Source organism: Marmota monax, unplaced genomic scaffold (assembly GCF_021218885.2).
Source record: "Marmota monax isolate L192 unplaced genomic scaffold, Marmota_monax_Labrador192_F-V1.1 WCK01_AAM20220418_F8-fsc00020, whole genome shotgun sequence".
Classification (NCBI taxonomy): Eukaryota; Metazoa; Chordata; class Mammalia; order Rodentia; family Sciuridae; genus Marmota; species Marmota monax.
Genome location: NW_026692912.1, coordinates 2,170,967 through 2,190,274, shown reverse-complemented (window position 1 = coordinate 2,190,274; position 19,308 = coordinate 2,170,967). Strand labels below are relative to the sequence as shown.

Here is a 19,308-nt window from a genome sequence, read left to right as displayed (position 1 = left end):
TTGTGCAAGCCTCACCCCTCCCCATCAGTTTAAGAGCATTTTATCATTCTGAGAAGTACCCCCACACCCCATCGTGATCTCCAGTCCAAGGCTACTGCTGTCATTTTGCTTTTTCCTGGAGATTTCACATAAACACAATCATACCACAGGTAGTCTTTGGTGTCTGGCTTTTATCCACTTAATATGAATTTAGATTTGTCCATGTTGCTAACATGCTAGTAGCTCAAGTCTTTTTTTTTTTTTTAATTGTTGAGTAGTATTCCACTGGTGGGACTGCTGGGTCAGATAGTAAAGAATATTTGACTTTTAAACAAATGGGCCAAATTGCTCCAAAATGGCTCTCCCATTCTACGTTCCCACCAACAACGTATGAGATTTCCAGTTTCCCCACATCCTTGCCAACACTTTGGTATTACTGTCATCCCTAACCTAGAAGGTAGATGGTAAAATCTTACTTTTGGTTTAATTTACATTTTTCTAGTGGTCAATCATATTGAACATCTTTTCATATGCTTATTTGGTAAACTGTTGACTCAAATCTTTTTTTCACCCTTAATTGAGAGGTTTATCTTATTGAGTTGTAAGAGTTCTTTGTATATTTCAGTTAAATCCTTTGTTATATAATTACTTTACTGATATTTGCTTTGCTGCCTGCCTTTCCATTTTCTTAATGGTATCTTTGGAAGAGTAAATATTTAATTTTGATGACACCCAATGTATTAATATTTTTTTCATTTGATGTTCACAGCTTTTTGTATTGTACCTTAAGAATTCTTTTTCCCAATTCAAGTTCACACAGTTTTCCACTACTTTTTTGTAAGTTTTATAGTTTTAGTTCATATATTTATGATCCTTTTTTGATTGAATTTTTGTGTAAAGAGTATTATAAGAATCTTGGGTGACAATTTGTATGTGTAAATGTAATTATTTTGGCACCATTTTTGGAAAAAAAAGTTTACCTTGACACCTTTGATGAAAATCAATTTGCCACATGTATGACATATATGGACTTTCTCTTCTGCTCTACTGAACTATGCATCTACCCTTATGCCAATACCCCACTCTCTTGATTATTATAGCTTTACAGTAAGTTTGAAAATAAGAAGGATGAGTCCTCCAACTTCACTCCTTTTCCACAGTTTAGACTATCCTAGTCATCTGAATTTCCACATGAATCTTAGGCTCACCTTGCCAATTTCTACCAAAACAAAATCTTTCTGTTGTTTTGCTTAAGAATATTTTGGATCTGTAGACCAGTCTGGGAAGAATCACGAATATTGAATTTTTTAATCTATGAACATGGTATACATTGCAATAATTTAGTTCTTTTATTTCTCTCAGTATCACTTTGCATTTTCAGTGTGTAGTTCCTAGGTTAAATTTATTCTTAAGTATTTTGTTCTTCTTGTACATGGAATTGATCTTTCTAAAATTTCATTTTCAGGTTGTCCTGTTATTACTAGTAAATAGGAATATATAATTGATTTCTGTATATTAAATTTATATCCTACAACCTTGTCCAACTCACTGATGCCCTAGTAGCTTTATGTAGATATTTCAGGATTTTCTTCGTATAAAGATCACACTGTCTGAGAATAAAATCATTTCTATTTCTTCCCAACTCTCCTGAATTCAATTCCTTGTTTTTGCCTATTGTTCTTGACTTTTCTATTTGAACTATCAGCAAACTTCTCTTTAGTATATTGTCAGTCCTATATCCCCTTTCATGAACACTGAAGTGAGATTTTTATATATCTTTCGCCTCATGAATGATCATTTTTAACTAGTGCACAGTGCCACTATCCATCAGCTGAAAATCCAGTTTCAAAAGTGTTTGGACAATTACTTCTTTAACTGCATTTTATCCTCATCATTTGGGGGGGGGGGGGGAGAACAGTCAACAACAACAACAAAAAAAGGAAAGTACTGCTGTAATAAACACAAGTCTCATAAACTTAAGGACAATTGAGCCAAAGGTGAAAATCATTAGGCATGCTGCAAGCGGCAATTCTTTAGACTTAGGAGCTCATTGGACTTCAAAAGTTTGTCAACCAGTGAGAAAGAGAAAAAAACCAAAAACATGACAGTGAAAACATGACATCAAAGACTCTCTAAAATTCAAGGTATAATTAATGATTTTATAATATAGTCCTTGAGAACACAACTGCCTTTCTGGTAGCTAACTATTGTTATATTCTAGTACAATTCAATTCCAAATATTCTGTGGAACATAGTAAGTCTCAAGGTGAGGGAAAACAAGGACTTCATTTATCTTACACAGTTTCTGAGAGTGGCATAACAATTTGCATTAACCAATCAGAAAAAAGACCTCCAACTTAAGTACCTTCCCAAAGCATGTACAATAAAAAGTGGAGTAAAGATTAAAACCCAAGTCTTCTAGCTCCAAAAGCTCTACATTGGGTCCCTACTTTCCCAAGCAACCCATTTCCCTGACCTATATCCTGAAGCCTCAGACTTCTACCCACTGTTGAGCAAGCCTCTGGTTTCATGTCTGGCATGGTTTCTAACATTCTCTGGATTTCCCCCACTGATTTACAAGTTACTGTGCAACCACTGGGGTAGAATTTATCTCCCTGATTTGCTCTGCTCCACATTATGAACTTGAAACCTTGAACCCTGCAGTAAAAAAGGTGTCGCATAAACAAGACACATGGGAATTAATACAGGAAGCTTGGTTTAAAGCAGATGAATGATTTTTCTTTAAGTTTGGGTTAGAAATTTCCAGGAAGGTGGAATAAGAAATGATACTGTAACTCAGGCTTTTCCTCCCTGCATTCACTTTTTGGGCAGTGCTGGGGTGTGAATATATTCCAAAGCAGAAGTTTCCATAAAACCATTAAATTGTGGACAGGAGACAAAGCTTAGACTCCTTTCTCAATATCCCAAAGAAAAATTATATCCCTTGGAGAAAGATGATTGATTAAAATCTCTATAATTTAGGTTTGTAGGGCCAGAGAAGAGAAGTTGTATTTTCACTGATGAGGATACAGAGTGTCTTAAGTGAACACTTAATAGATATTCTGGAGCAGGCTGATTAGAAAGGACCGATGGCCTGCTTTTATTAAGCAAACACCAATCAGCTCCTCCTGTGCTTGGGGCAAATACACAAACCCAGAAATAATCACCTCAGTTCATGATACACCAAATACACTTTGTGCAGAGGAAAGGAGCCACCCTGCATGACTTTGATTCTCTGAGCAGCAAACCTTGGGGAAGATAATTTTTTTCTACAAACCCTCTTATTTTATGTCCTGTGCTAATCTTTTTCAAATCAATTCCCCTCCCTAAATAAAACATACAGTTTACAACCTCTATGAGTTTGGCTATGTGTGTTGACGCCTTTGAAGATCCTGGAAGTTGGAAAACATTGTAAACAATCTACATGATTAAGAACAAGATAGAATATCTGTCGGACACATTAGGGGTCACCAACTACGGGCCGACTGCCTGTTGACCATTTTTGTAAATTAAGTTTTATTGGAACACAATGGTGTTCACTCGTTTATGTATTACCTACATCTGCTTTCTTGCTAATGGTGGCAGGCTTGAACAAGTGCCACTGAAACTAGCAAAGGCTAAAACATTCACTCTCTGTCCCTTTTAAAAATATTGGCCAATCCTTGTGATAACACATTTAAAATAATATTGAAAAATACTCTTGTCAGGATAAAAACAAACAGCAAGATACAATATTCAGGTATAGTATAATCAGAATTACATAAAACAATGAAAGTGATTCTCTAAATGTCAAGCCAAGGGATTTGGGTGGTAGAGTGCTGGCTGATTTGCCCTTTCCCCACCTATTTTTTTTTTTTAAACAATTTTCTAAAATGACCTCACATTTATTTTATTATAGAAAAACTAAACCTCACTTTAAAAGTGCCTTGAGTTCCTTTTGTACACAGTGGGTGTGGCTGAAGCCACCAGTCTCCCCGCTCGGCCCCTCCCCACTGGAGAGCTGAGGTGGGGAGGCAGGAGGTCCCAGGCAAGTACCTTATGCTCATCCCGAAGGTGACTGTCCAGCTCCTCCGTGTGCTTGGTCTCATAGTAGCAGAGCTGGCACTTGTAGGGCTTCAGTTCGTTGTGCTTTTCTATGTGCTGCTGGAGGCTCTCGTCGCTGGAGCACGTGAAGGTGCACTTATCACAGCGGAAAACCACTCCCTGCAAGTACCTGGACAGCTTGGAACGGCACACTTCAATGGGGACAACCCGCTCTTCTGTGGAAACAAGCAGAATGGAAGACAGGCATTGTTACCAATGGCAAGCAGATGTTCTTTCTCCGGAATACAACAAGAGACTCACCCATTCGGTTCTGCTACTTCTCCCGGGTGAACTGCACACACCCTGTCCCTCCCCCAGCCTCGAATAACACATTCCTCTGGGACAAGTGGGTGTTTTGAAGACCAAAAGCTCTTGGTGCTTAATACCTAGAATGGCCTATAAATAGAGGTGGGTCAGGCTAAAGGGGGCTTGCTAATGCCTGAATGGGGGTAACTGAGGTAAGGGCAGGAATGGAAGTGGCTGCCGTATTTACCACCATTAATTATTGACAACAACCTTCTTCCTCAGCAAATGGTATTGAAGTTGCATTTATAGATGTCTCCTCATAAGAGGCAAGGAAAGTGACATTAGCTGGCATCTGTGTGCTACCACTGGGTCAGCATTTGCCTTCCTCCCAACACCTCTACAAGGCTAGAGTTACTCCTATATTTACATATTTACAGTAAGTAAAATGAGGAGCTCTCCAAAGCTCACACAGAGTTGTAACTGGCAAAGCTGAGACATGAGCCCAGGCCTGCAAATCCACTGTGGCCACTATTTCCATTTCCACTCCTGTTTCCCCCTTTGAAGATGTTCTCAAGGAGACTCTTCCCTTGCCCTGCAACCAGGGGGAATCCCTAATTAACCGCAAATCTGAAAACAAAGAAACCTGCTCACTTTCATTCACCAAAACTCTGACTCCAACTCCAAAGAGCTCACAAATGAAGGCTGCAGGCAACATTGAGGAGGAGGTGGGGTCACATAAGACACCTGGAGGATTTGTGCCTTTTCAGAAGATCTGTGATCCAATTGTCACAATGGAAAAAGCTAAGAGGGAGAGCAGGAGAGGATTTGGGTGTTTTTCCCATTGACACACCAAATGCTGTAGGGCTGGAAATGCGAGTGCTTGTTTACTTTGCACTCTCTCACCCTTGTGTTTAACTGCTCAAATTAAATTTCACACCAGTCTGCCCAGAGTACCAGAGCACGCGCCAGATATCCATAACTGGGATAAAATTAAAATCTGTGCTATTTATGCAAGAATCAAATATAGCGCGTTTTCATGCTGTGTCTGGATTTCAGAAGACTCCGAAAGTTTACAAATGGACGCACACAACATATACTTACGTTATTTAGAAACAGCAATGTGTTATTAAGTCAAGAAAGCATGATTTATTCCTAGAGCCACCGAGTAGCCTGGCTTCCAGAGCGTCAGTATTTTGCACACTGATGTGATGGGCTCCTCCATTCTTCCCTTTGTTGTTGGCCTGTGTTCTGCCCCTGGGGAATTTCCCCCACCCAACGTCATGCCTTAGTCTCAACCACAACATTCTAACTGTAGGGCAGTGGCTGCCTTGGGAGTCCTTGAATACAGCGACTAATTGGCCAGCCAAACGCCCGGGCAGGGGAAGCGTGGAGGGTGGTGTCTGCAGCACTCCCTGGAGCTCTAATGCATATGTTATTTTCCCTATACAAAGAGTCAGTTGCTTATTTAGAAATATAAATATTTTTAAACCAAAGTATAGCAGACAGCTAAGAAACACATGATTATAATGTAATCCACACATTTTCTTAGAATAGCAAATGTTTAACAGTCTTCTAACCATTCAGTTCCACGGTTTGGTGTAAACGGAGGAAAAATGCTTTGGCGTCAACTAGTGAGCTTTAGGGAGCCCATGCTAGGATATTTGACTCCTCTAACCCAGGGTTTCTCAATAGCAGCATGATTGACATTTGGGGGCCAGACAATTCTTTGTCGTGGTGTGGGGACTGTCCTGTGCATTGTCGGATGTTTGTCAGCAGCCCTGGCCTCCACCCACTAGATGCCACCAGCACCCTTTCCTCCCCAGTTGTGACATCCCCAGAGTGCCTGCAGATTAATGTATCCTGGGGAGACAATGTTGACCCCAGCTGAGGACTTCTCCAAGCAAAGTGCCAGGCAGGAACTGCAACTGCTCCGATTAAGGCAGCCCTGGACATGGCCTGTGAGCAAGCTGGTACCCACGGAATGAGACAGGGACATTGGCATACTGGGAAAGCAAACTTTCCTGCACCTCCCTTGAGGCTACAACCCCTTTGCTGTCTCTGTTTGCTCCTGATTTATATCTTGTCATCTCTGCTGCTTCCTCTTTTGTTCTTTGGCTCTGTCCTGTCCTGTCTGCCCTGATTCTGTCCACCTCCGGGGAGATGGAGAACAGCCGGGTAAAATTTTCCATAGGATGCCCAAACACCTTGAGGACAATCAGTCAGTCACCCTTCAGTCTCCACTTCCCACTCCCAGTTGGTTCTTTCAGACTTTTTTATACATCTTTTTTTTTTCCAATTCCTCTATTGCCATGTTGGTTTTCTTTGCAGTTTCCAATTTCACTATGTATATCTAAGTGAATTTTACACCAAGTCATGAGCACACAGAATATTGCCCTGGAGTTCAAATAATAATGATTAATGTAGATGACACTACAATTTATTAAGTGACTGCTGTCTTAAGCCTCTGTTAGGTGTTCTGCCCTCCCTGTGACTTTTGTCCTCATAACCCTACAAAGTCATAACCTGGGGTCCCAAATCTGACCTCAGTCAATGCCTACCTCCTTTTTCCCTGCTAAGAATCTTCTGGAACCTCTGACCTGCATGCAATGTGCTAATCAGCCTTTCATTCCAATATTCTCAAACATGCAAAAAGCTACAGATTCCTAAGGTGACGGCTTATGTCTGCATGTCTTTCCAGTATCTTCTGGAATTGCTAAAGGGTCATTTCCCTGCTTGCTTCCTCTGAAACGTGAGACTTCCCATTTCTAAGCTAAGTTGTTACTAATGTTCCAAGTCTCTCACTTACAGGGATTTTTACTAAGGTATTAATTATAGAAAATAGTTAACTTTCCCTTCTTTCTAAAAACATGGCTAACATAAACAAGATTAAAAAAAAAAAAAGACAAACTTTGAAAGGTGGGCAAATGACCCACAGTATTTTCTGAAAGAGGGTATTCATTGCCCAGGCAAGTGAGGGACATGAAGTTAAAGACTGAACAGTTTTCAGGTTTGGATGGAGCCCTGTCTTGGCTACAGAAGATCAGAGCCCAGGGCGGGTTTTCCATGGGGGCAGTGACAACTGTGGGTCTCTTTTGACTTCACACCTCTCAAAATTACCTTGGGTAAGAAATCACAGCCTGAATCACACTCATTGTGACTCAGCTTCCAGCACTGGCTGCAAAAATATTATGACTTCACCAGTTCGACGACAAGATGGATTGTGTCTCTCCTCTCCTCCTACTCAAAAGATGCCTGGGGCTGCAATGGGACGTAAAACCCAAGAGGCTAGACCCAAAGCAAGGCCTCACCGGAGCACCTGTGTGCCAAGATCTGCCAAAAGCCCCCGAGAAGCATGTGCTGTCAAGCTGCCATGGAGCTCGGTGGAAATATCTGCAGAATTGCAACCACAGAGGGGTCATTCTGCTCAAATCTGCAAAAAAAAAGCACGTCACTGTGGAGTTCAGAGTCACCAAGTAAAAATTCTTCCTGAAAGGCAAACCACAACACACACAGGGTGGTTTCTACTCAGAATGCACCGTGTCTAAAGGAAGAAGGAATAGATTGGGAAGTCCTTCCTGCCCACAAACTTTGTCTACAAATTGCCATCCCGAAAGACTGAGTGCCCCTTTCAGCCAAATCAAAGATCCACCATTTACTCTTTCTTAGCCAAACTAGTGGGAAATGTTGAGAACTAGAGAAAGTCATTTTTTTAAAAAAATTATAATCTAAAAAAAAAAAAAAAATCATCTTAAAATAAAATCATCCATAGACACATGTAAACACAAGCAAATTAGTACCTGGGAAAGAAGTATTAAGATGCGCTGCCATGCCCCAGCTAGAAAGAGTGGAGAAGGGCACCTCTAATTCTAATGGCACAGGCATTGGGGGGGTTGGAAGGGAACATGTAATTTCATTAAATAGAAAAAAAAAATTAGTAATCTCAGTGTAGATTTTTTTTCTCTTTCTTATCAAAATAACACTGATCAGATAAAGCAGGAGAGATAACTTCCATTCTCAACTCCCACCTGCAGGGTTCAGTTACATGCAGCATTTATCTATCCATTGGGAAATAGAAACACTAAGCTAACATGCCCACCAAAGCCCAGCGCGGTGAGTGCACCGCCATGTAATCACAGTGTCAATATTTGGCAAAACTGTGCTTTTGTCCCTAAAATTCAATCTGTGCCCAACGTTTCAGGAACAATATCGGGGTATACCGTACATACGGGCACAGCTACACATAAGGCACTACCTCATTTCCAAGGGCAACAAACTCAAAACTCAAATAGTTCTGCATTCCAGAACTATTTATTCACTTGCATACCGTCTCCCAGCGTACAAACCTTGCCCTGCTCTCCATGGCTGCGTCCCTACAGCTTAAAACATTGCTAGCATACAGCGTGTGTTCAACAAGTATTTGTTTCTCAAGTAAATGAGTATTCACCAAAAGCCCTACCACCATCAAAGTCATGGAGCTTAATTTTTTCCTAGAAATGCATCAAATCATAGCCAATAGCACCAAATGTTGATCTGACCTAAGTCTATAATTCCTGAAAGAGACGGGTCTCAACCCATGTTAAATTTGTGTTTAACAGGTGACTCATCAGCAATCAGATCAAAATTTGTCCCGGCTTTCCATCCTGTTTCCTAAGCAAGGTTCAAATCTCTATATTAGTCTCCTTTACTAGTTGCCTCAGATTCTCTTCAGGTACCCAGAACATCTATGAGCATTCTGCAAACACGTCTTGCTTCCTTCCACTGGCCTCAGGGGCTCATTAAATTGTTCCTTCTCCCAAGAAATGAGTTGAATCGTGTCCCACAGAAATTTGTGTTCACCTGGAACTTCAGAATGGGACACAGGGCCTTTGCAGATGTAATTAGTTAGATGAGGTCCTACTGGATTAGGGTGGGCCCTAAATCCAATGACTGGTGTTCTCAGGAAAAGGTACAGAGACACACACTGAATGAGGCCTCAAAAAGAAAGAAAGAGAGGTTACGGTGTTGCTAGTTAAAGCCTAGGATGCCCAGGGTTGCTGGGAACCCTAAGCTAGGACAAGGCCTGAAGGTTTCTTCTCTAGAGCCTTCAGAGGAAGATGCCCCTGCCACACCTCAGGTTCACACTCCTAGATTCCAAACTGGGAGAGAATACACTGTCTTCAGACACCCCACCGGGAGTCCCTTTTTTTATGGGTGCAATTTAAAAAAACATTTGGATTTATTTTTTTCTAATCAGTTACACATGACAGCAGAATGACAGCTCTTTGATTCATTGTACACAAATGGAGCACAAATTTTCACTTCTTTGGTTGTACAGGAGGTAGGGTGCTCCTACCTGGGAAATGAATACATCCCATGAGAGGTCTTCTAAGCAGACTGGAATGATATCAGTGCCTCAGGCTGAGGGCCACCCTCATCTACCACCTTTCTCTATCCAAACAGAAACACGACTCCTAGATATCTGTCACCCTCTTGGACACGCTGTACACATGTTCATCTCCTTGAGGAGGGCAGGTAGGAAGATTTGTAGGAATCTTCATGACCCTTCATGACCAGACAACCAAGCACAGCATGACATGTCACAAATAATGGACGTTCCCTGAATGCGTGAACAAAGAGTATGATCTCTCTCTCTTGCCACAATCAACACAAGTCTCTGATGAGTTCTCATTCAGATCTCCCATGAGGGAACCACATTCTCATACCCCTTTTTAACTACTTAAATAAATCTATGCATCTGGACAAACAGTGACAGAAACTCCATTCTTGCTAGCAGTTGCTCTGTCCCAAGGCCAGTCCAGAAGTTGTTTATCTTGCCTTTTGTCCTGGGTTTTATTTAATTCACTAAGGCTTTAGAAAGATCTGTGGACCCCAGAGACCAAAGATGTTTATTCATCCACAGAGTGGGAAGTGCACAGGTGCAGAAGGAGCCTCGTCTTGTTAGCCCTGTGACTAGTCCCAGGGCAAAATTGCAAGGCAGACATCCAATCCTGTCTCCTGACATGTCAAGACCAGCTTCCCACTGAGCTGCCATTTTGAGCTGAGATGGACACCAGAGCCAGGCCAGGACACAGATGGCAGGCTCCGCTGTTCTGGAGCCCTCTGCCATCTGTGGATCAGTGATCCCCATTTCTGATCTCCAGCCCCACAGATAATTCTGTCCTCAAATCCAGCTGCCACTATTAGATTCCACAGAGTGACACCACCTTCCCAAGGGTCAGACACACCTGGGCTCAGATCCCAGCTGGGTTATGCAAGAGTCCTCATCCTTCTTAAGGCTGAGAGTGGCTCAGCCTTTCTGAACTTGCTTTCCCTTGTCACTGAGGATAATGGTCACATCCTCCACATTGGGTTTTGTGAGCATTCTACACAATGACACAGGATGGGCACTTCATACAGTGCCTATTACCTGGCGAGCTTCACTAGTGGGAGCCACCGCTGATCTTATTATGAATCCTCAAATGCTTGTGTTCATTTCAGGTTGGTGCCTTCTGACCCTCAGGAAGACAATACTTAGACACTTAGAAAATTACCTCCATCAGCAAACAGAAGATAGCATAAAAAAACAGGGACAGGTAACCAGATGGAAGATGGGATCAAAAGACTGGGATTGGATCACAGTGTTACTGCGTCCTGGTTGGGTGATCTGCTAAGCTACTCCAGGTCTCCTGGCCCTTAGTATAGGTAGAACACCTCTAGTCTGATCATCAAATCTGAAATTCAACACCACCAGCAGCAATGATGCTCTAACTGTCTGGGATTTGGGTACACAGGATGTTGGATGTTTGGATTAGGTATGCTCCACCAGTAAAGTTGATGCAAATATTTCAAAATCTGAAAAAAATGTCTCCATATGAAACACTCCTGGTCCCAAGCATTTTGGTTAAGGGACACTCAGCCTATGCTGTATGGATGGTGGGCACGGTTGCCTCCACTGTCCCTTTCAGGGAACCTCTCCTGGAGAAATTTTGGTTTTCAGTGTCTGAAATTCCTACAAATCTCCTCAAAACCACCTCAAAAAAAATTTAACAAATATCCTAAGCCTCGTTGACTCTGTCTTCTTCATTTCCATGGTAAGCTGGAATCCCAGAGCCAAATCTGCAGTGCCCTGCTAACAAATGAACAGCACCTCATGGCATCTGCGGAATCTCCAAACGCCCGGCTATGTTCTTCATACTCAGTTGTATTTCCTACCAGTTACGCTTTATTTTGCATTTTCCCCAGCTAAAATCATTTGTTTTTGACCTGTAGGAATATCTTTAAGTGAACGTAAATCCCTTGTGAAATGAAGTAGGCCACAAATATGGTGTTGAAATTAAAAAACAAAACGAAACACAAAACGGACTCTTCCTCAGCCTCAAGTTTCCCCTATGGAAAGTGAGAGTGTCAGTAACAGCACCGCTGCTCACAACGGTGGGAGATGAAGTGACTCTACCTCGGCAGCTCCCTGCCAAGTGTTCAAGGCCTCCGTGCTCAATCTCTCTGTCTCTCCCTTTCTCGAAGTCTCAGCTCAGGAAAGTCATTGAGCTCGTTAGGCACCAAAGCTCTGATCCTGCCGGGCAGCAATATGGGAGAAGAAGAGGGGCGACGGCAGAAAGTGAGGACTCACTCGCTGTCTCTGCTTGCTGGGCAGCAGCACCATGGATGGCCCCTGCCCAAGCCGTGATGGGGCACTGAGCCACCGCGACACATGGGCGAGGGGACCGGAAGCCAGGTGACTGAGGTGGAACACCAGGCGGGACCACTCGGGCCAAGAATTTCTGCCTAAATGTTGCTACGCTGCTTCTCCCAGCTTGCAGGTGGACGTCCTAGCCAGCAACGATCTCACGTCTCATTAGAGTGCGAGGGGAGGAGGGAAATCTGAGAATGCTAAATGGCGAGCCTTCCGCGCAGGCTGCAGCAGATGTGGGTATGTCACAAAATGTACCCGCCAAATGCAGGAGCTCGGGGAAAACACGGGATGCTTTACAGATGTCTTCCAAACGCCCAGCATCTCAGAGGGAGGGACATCTCCGCAGGACACTCGTTGGTTTGGGGGCATATGTGGCAAGTGTCAAAAACCTCTTCAAGGTTAAAGGCTTAGAAAGGATGGTAAGGAGTAAGAGGAGGGAGGAGGGGAAGGACTGAAGAAGAGAGGAAGACTAGGAGCACCTGGCAAAGAGACTCCAGTCATCTCCCACCCCCTGCAGCCTCAGCCCTGTCAGGAAAAAGCGGGTTCCACACAAGCATCTCTTTCCCTCCAACGCCAAGGAAGCCTTGGCTTTCCAATGTTTTGAATAAGAGGAAACCTGACTCAATGAAAAGTCAACATGGACTGAACAGAAGTGTCTGGGATTATCAGCAGGAACTGACCTTTATGGACTGACCATGCCGTACCCATTAGGGAACAGCATGGAATAACCACCCATTATTTCCTGGGCACAATCATCACTTTTTAAATCCAATGCCCGTTCAATGGGTTTCCTAGGAAGTATCAGGCCACTTTGGTTTCTGAGAATCTCTCTTCCCGTCCACTTCAGGGGAAACTGCACATTCTGCTTTGGAAATCATTACTTTGGCCTTTCCCCAAATAGGTACTCACAACCATGCAGGTCTTCCAATTGTACATCCACCCTCACCCACCAGGTTGTCCCTTGTCCCCTCCTGCCTAGGGTGCATTCTAAGCAAACTGTGGGCAGCAGAAGCCTCAGGAGGTAAAGATCCCTCACTCTGGGAAGCCCTAAGGACGCGTTCCCCATAGAATCCATCCCCTATGCCTCCCTCTGGGTGGAGGAAGGGAGAAACGCTTTCCAGAGGGAGGGATTTCTATCCTGTTGGCTGGCACCAAGGCCATCACTGTGGTCCCTTGCCTGAAGGAGCAAGTGACCAGAAAAGGGTGCTATGGTTGTCCTGAGAGACCTGCTTCTGCCAGCACAACAGGAGGGCAAGCAGGAAGGTTACCTCGGTGGAGCACGATGTGGTCGATCATGTTGCGTTTGTATTTGGTGTGATAGAGGCAGAGGGGACAGCGCAGATCTTTGGGGCCCTCCTCAGGCACCGCCGAATGCCCAGCTTCCACGTGCATAGTAAAAGCAGATCTAGGAGAGAGGCGGAGGGAAAGGCAGGTGAGACCAGAGGTCACATCACCCCACAGCTGCCAGCGAGCTCACCAGTGTCATCAGTGAGGGGGTGTCACTTGGGAGGTCATGAAGAGGGACCCACGGGGTACACTCAGAGGGTGGTCCCAGTGTGAGGCTGGGACGGTTCTGCTGCTTCTTCCTCCATCCTTTCCAAGTCTTCAAAACTGGCGAGGCCCTAAAATGTCTCCTACAAATGGATGAGGCCAAGGGTCTAATGGCAAGGCCCCCTTATCGACCTGAAGGCATCTCTCTGAACACGCCTTGTGAGGGGCCCCTTACGGTCTCAATCACAAACATGTTTATCTGAAACATAACTGGACCAAATGAACAGAGACCCAGCAGTGCCCACCAAAGCCCAGCAACTAAACTGTTGGTGGGAAAAAGACTTCTTCCGCATCCAGTCCAGTCCTTTCTTGGGACATGAAGTCTAATTTCTGCATCCTCTCTGTGTGCAGACTGCATTGAAGTGATACGAGGTTCAGGTCCTGATTACCTAGGGCAGCTTTATATCTGTAATACAGGGCTGATGCTCTACTATCAGACGGCTTTCTATCCATGCTACTACAAGGTATATTTTAAACATTTCAGATGCACTGGTTCTTTTGCTGCTTTTAAGAGCCTTCAGAAGTAGGTACTATTATTATCTTTAATTTACACATAAGGGAATGGGAGACAGAGAGGCTGAGCGACTTGTCTAAGGTCACACAGCCACTAAGTGGTAAACCTGGGATTCAAACTCAGGCAGTGAGGCTCTGGACTCTGCACCTGTAGCCATAACCTACATATGATCTCACAGGATGAGATTAAATCGCAGGAGAGGTTTAGATTACATGATAGGAAGCATTACATCCTTTCCTTGAGTTTGCCAGTTCTGTTATACACAGCAGCAAGGTGACTTGGAGACTCTTTTTCTAGATTGGAGCACTCTTTCTATGATTGCTCAGGTCTACTCGGGTCTCGATTCTCTACGTATCTTAAAATACTACCATCTTTCTTTTTTTGGTGCTAGGGTTGAACTCAGGGGCAGCCAACCATTGAGCCACATCCCCAGGCCTCTTTTATATTTTATTTAGAGACAGGGTCTCACTGAGTTGCTTAGTGCCTTGCTTTTGCTGAGGCTGGCTCTGAATTCATGATCCTCCTGCCTCAGCCTCCTGAGCTGCTGGGATTACAGGTGCGCATCACCATACTTGGCAAAATGCTACCATCTTAAATAAGAAATGTTCTATGAGGGGAGCAAAGATGGATGTTATATCCTGACTTTAGTTTTATTTCAAAATTTATATATATATATATATAAATAATATATGTTAATTATATATAAATATTATATACATATAAAATACATATATAATTTATCCCCCCCCCCAAAAAAGGGGGTGCAGAGGTTGTTCCATGAAAGAAAAACACTTACTTCTCTATGCACTGGGCCAGTGAAATCTTTTGTTGCAAGCTCCTACTATACAGGAGCCCATTTGCTTTGATTTTTAAACGAATTTGTTTTCACATAGCTTTTCCTCCCTTGGTAAATCCCAAGGCCGTCTTCTGAAACTAGCTTCCTTGTGTAAAGACTGAACCCAACCTCCACATCATCTAGTGGGTGGGGCCTTCCCTGAGCTCCAGGTTGGTAAGGGAAGAAGTGCTGACGGGTGGAGCCAGGGCAGCCACTGTGCTTTCCACAGTGGTTCTCATGCCACTTACTTAAAGCCTGTGTAAAAGGAGCAGTCTTTGCACTTGAAAAGCTTCTTTCCACCATGCTTGTCCCGGTAATGGCGCCTGATACTCTGGATGTAGCCAGAAGAGAATTCACAGAATTCGCAGTGAAGAACAGCTTCGGTTTTCTGCTCGGTGCCAGCAGAGGCCCCGGACAGAGGCACAGGGCTAACACGGCTGTTGTTCCTCGCCAGGGCGGCTGACTGATAGTGGTTCAACTGCTGCTGAACGTCTGGGGGCTCTGAGTACGAGGAGTCTGTGGAGAGACAGGGAGAATGACACGGGCACCGAGCACGCGGTCAAGGCTGGAGCATGGACACCCAAGACATGGGGTTTCCCCCTAGTTAACGGAGGTGTAACTGACTAGTTAAACACGTATATACTTAGGGCATGCGACATGATGGTCGGATACACATATGCACTGTGAAATGAGGACCACAATCCAGTTAATCGACACATTCATCTCCTCCTCTGGTTGCCATTTTCTGGTGTGTGCGGATCAGCCCGAAGACCTCAGCGCATCTCGAGTACAGGATGCCTTGCTATGAACCGCAGTCACCTGCTGCACCACAGACCCCCAGAACTAGCTTGTCTTCTAACTGAAAGTCTGCACCCTCCGCCAGCATCATCTGATTAGCTCTGAGCCTTAATCTGAGCGCGATGGCTAGGATCCCATCTCTTGCCGCCGTTGTCTAAACTCTACGACAGATCTGGGAAATGTGTGTACAGAGGAAGTGACTCTTCTTTTGAATCTGACTTTGAGGGCCCCCGGTATTTAAAAATAAAATTCTGAGGTTAAAGGTTTCAAAGTGAAGGAAGAAAGTAAACTGTTGGGTTTTTTTTTTTCCTAAAGGAAATTGCTGAATGGCAACGGGTTGCCACAGAATACCCGTTCCAGTGGGTGAGATAAATAAACCCATGCAATGCACACAGGGGCAGGGACGGGGGACAGAGCAACAGCTCCTCCTCCACCGCAGCTGAGAATTATTCATGCCCACCAGATTAAAAAAAAAAAAAAATTCAGTCTCTAAACAGAAATGCTCAAGCACATGGCACTCATGCAAGTATAAAAATGCTTTATGTCTTCACAGTGAAGTGATTTAAATTTTAAAATATAAAAATCCGATAGTGTTCTCCTGGAATAGATGTTTAAAGCTTAGTCAGCATTAAGATGGAGATTTATTCATAAATCCCATTAAAATGAAATTCCAAACAAGTTTCTCTGAAAGATATTTTCAAGTCTGCAATTCCGAGGAACATGTCGGAAACGACAGGCACACATCTCAACCCTAGGAGCTTCAGTGGCACGTGGTGGGGAAACCTGATCCGGATGGAGGAGGGGAAAGCTCAGAGCCGCTACAAAAGAGAGATGGAGAGAGGGAGGGAGGGAGGGAGGGAGGGAGGGAGGAGAGAAGAGAGAGAAAGAGGGAGAAATAAAAATTTTAAAAAATTAAAAAGAGAGAGAAAGTACAAGAACAGTCTTGAGCCTTTTCCCATGGCTCAGCATTGAAAGTGAAGGTTCAGAATGCCACATTGTCCTGTGCAACCTGCAGCTGCCCAGGAACGACACAGATGAAGCCTGTGAATACCACACAGAAGAATTTCCGTGCAAGTTTCCCTGAAAAGAAAACAAAGGGCTCTTTTCTTAAGCCCTTCAAAAAAGCAAGGGGGAAAAGGGATGGAAACCGTACAAGTCTCCTCCTGATTTGATGGACACTTAATTTTCCAAAGCATGATTCCCCGAGGCGGGACACGGAAGGACTCTGTAAACCCATACTTGATGAAACCAGAAGCATCCATCCCCTCGGCCTCGTGGAGAAGAAGGACAGAGGCAGAGCAGCCTCCCCGATGGTGGGCCACTGTCTTCAAAATACTCAAACACCTTCCCTTCTCATTCTCCTGCCCCCCGCACCTCAATTCATATTCCTTAAGATCATGAAAAACCCCTTTGGAAATTGTAAACAAACCCGCCACACAAAAAAATAAAACAAAAGGAAACTTGAACAATCTCTCCAAGCCTCCATGGGTTCATTACCAGGTGTAAACGGAAGACAAAGAAAGAAAGGGATGACACATGGAATTCATTTTCCCCCCGGTTCCTTTATCTCCTCCTCCTTTATTCCTCTACCCTCTCTGATGAACCCACTCAGGATCACAACAATGCAACTGTCAACTCCTCATTCTCTCTTTCAATAGCAGGTTTGTTTACCATTTCATGGACTGCTCAGAATGTTTTCTATTTAAACCCTCAAGACCAGATTCTGCTCAAAACACACGCACAGTGAAGCACAAAGCACACCCCACCTCTCTGGTGCAGGTGGAGCACTGACTGCACACCGGCCTTCCTAGAAAGCCTCTCTTCCCTCAGTAGCATGGGTCCTACTTTGCACTCAGCACTGCAGAACAGCAATCCTGTCATCAACAAGGCCAAAGCCAGGTCCTGCTCCTCGAGGTCTGTCCACCATCCACAAATCTACCTGGGAACCAAATCAAACATCCCACGGAAAGGTCTACTTCTCAACACGCTCCTTCTGTGACATGGCACGCACCTCAGGGAGCCTCCCAGGTCAGCGTGGACGCTGGCTCACACCTCAGACAACAGGCACCTGGCAGCTCCCATCCCTTCCCAGCAGAGCTATGAAGAAATGAACGGCTCCCAGTTAGACAGCAAGCCAGGTGAGTTGATGTCACCCATCCCTGACCCAGATCATGCAGTCGTCTCTTAGGCAGACCCCTCCGGGAGAAGCGTCTCCTTTCAGTTGGTATGTTTTCCTTGTCTTTAGGGTCTACTGCCTATTAGTCTATCCGTCTCAAAAAACAAATTCTACATTTTAACTCCAGTATTTATATGTTACAGAAAACTTGAGAATAAAATGCAGGAGGTCTCAGGAAAAGCCTTCTAAGAAAGGAGTTTCACCTCCCTTAAATGGCAATGCAAAAGGAACAGCTGTGTGCATCTACACCAGAAACTTGTATTTTCCTCCTGGTTAAAATCAGGTGGACAGTTGTATTTAGAAAAAGCAGCAAACCCTACCATTTGTGATACAGCTGTGATAATGGCCAGGGCAGGGCACTGTGGGGCTTCTCTGAACTCCACTCTGCTCTCTGGTGCCAATATTCTCAGTCCTTGCTCTCACTTAGAGTTTGTGAATAATGTACGATTTTAGCACTTTGGGCACTAAAGTGACAAAGATGTGAGTGTGTATGATTCCGCTGATCTTAAAAAAGCCCACTTGCTAAGCAGCATAAAATTCTATCTTTTTCGTGAGGCATAGCCTCACAAGCAGGAAAAAGGTCATTTTGTACCCAGGTTAGGAAGGCAAACAGATTGTTAGCAACAAGGGCATGTCACATAAGTTAAAAATCATCATTAAGACTATTTCCTTTTATTCCGAGCTTAGAGAAAGAAAAGTGTGTTGGGAGAGACAAACTTCTGGGAAATGCAGCAGCTGAAACACTCGGTCATGAATTCAGTGGGAGATTCTGCACCCAACAGTGGGGTCACTCAAGTGGTATCTAGACTGCAGCTGACAGCAAAGCCTAAGATAAAGGTGGTTCACCTTTAAAAACAGATCACAGCTTAGTGTAACACACATCTCCACCCCACCACCCAGAGACCCACAGTCTGAGAAAAGTTCAGTGCCCTGACTTGTGACTTTATTTATATACAAAGATGCTACCATGATTCAGAGGTAGGACCTGAACAAAGATCCATCTGACTACAGAACCCGAGCTCTGGCTATTAGGCATCCGTACCTGAGGGCTACCTCTAGGGACCCAGGACAAATCAGAGGTATGAAAAAGATCATGTGAGCCAACAAAGATGCAGCAGAGATAAGAAGGGCAAAGTCATGGGGAGGTTGAAATAGTTAAGAAAATAATATTAGGCTAGATATGAATGATAACAGAACACAACATTAAAACTCAATGCAAAAGAAAACACGGAAATAAACATGGTGGAGTAGGTGGGGAAAAAAAATCCAAAAATCTCAAAATTCTTTATAAAAACAACACAGGTGACATTTCTAGAAGCACACTGGTCTTGAAGGCATTCAAACACCCAGAACTGTCTCAATGCCATGCTTTAGGTAGATGCTTGATAGATGGTCCTTGAATAATAATCCTCTGGAATTCCTCAGATGGAATTTAGCTGGGAATGTCAAGGAGACAA

At 43.9% G+C, this 19,308-nt stretch overlaps 1 protein-coding gene across 6 annotated transcripts in view; it reads right to left on the bottom strand.

The window, feature by feature from the left end:
• The window catches only part of Znf462 (zinc finger protein 462), a 135,535-nt gene that overhangs the window by 18,896 nt on the left and 97,331 nt on the right, over nucleotides 1–19,308 (bottom strand). For all 6 annotated transcript variants that reach the window (XR_009227408.1, XM_058581614.1, XM_046451831.2 and 3 more), the window contains 3 exons: nucleotides 15,126–15,393; nucleotides 13,246–13,382; nucleotides 4,015–4,238 (listed from right to left, as the gene is read on the bottom strand). Coding sequence is in view for 5 of the 6 variants with exons in the window: in XM_058581614.1 (XP_058437597.1) it covers nucleotides 4,015–4,238; nucleotides 13,246–13,382; nucleotides 15,126–15,393 (629 nt within the window). In the remaining variant the exon portion in view is untranslated. The remainder of the gene's footprint in view (nucleotides 1–4,014; nucleotides 4,239–13,245; nucleotides 13,383–15,125; nucleotides 15,394–19,308) is intronic.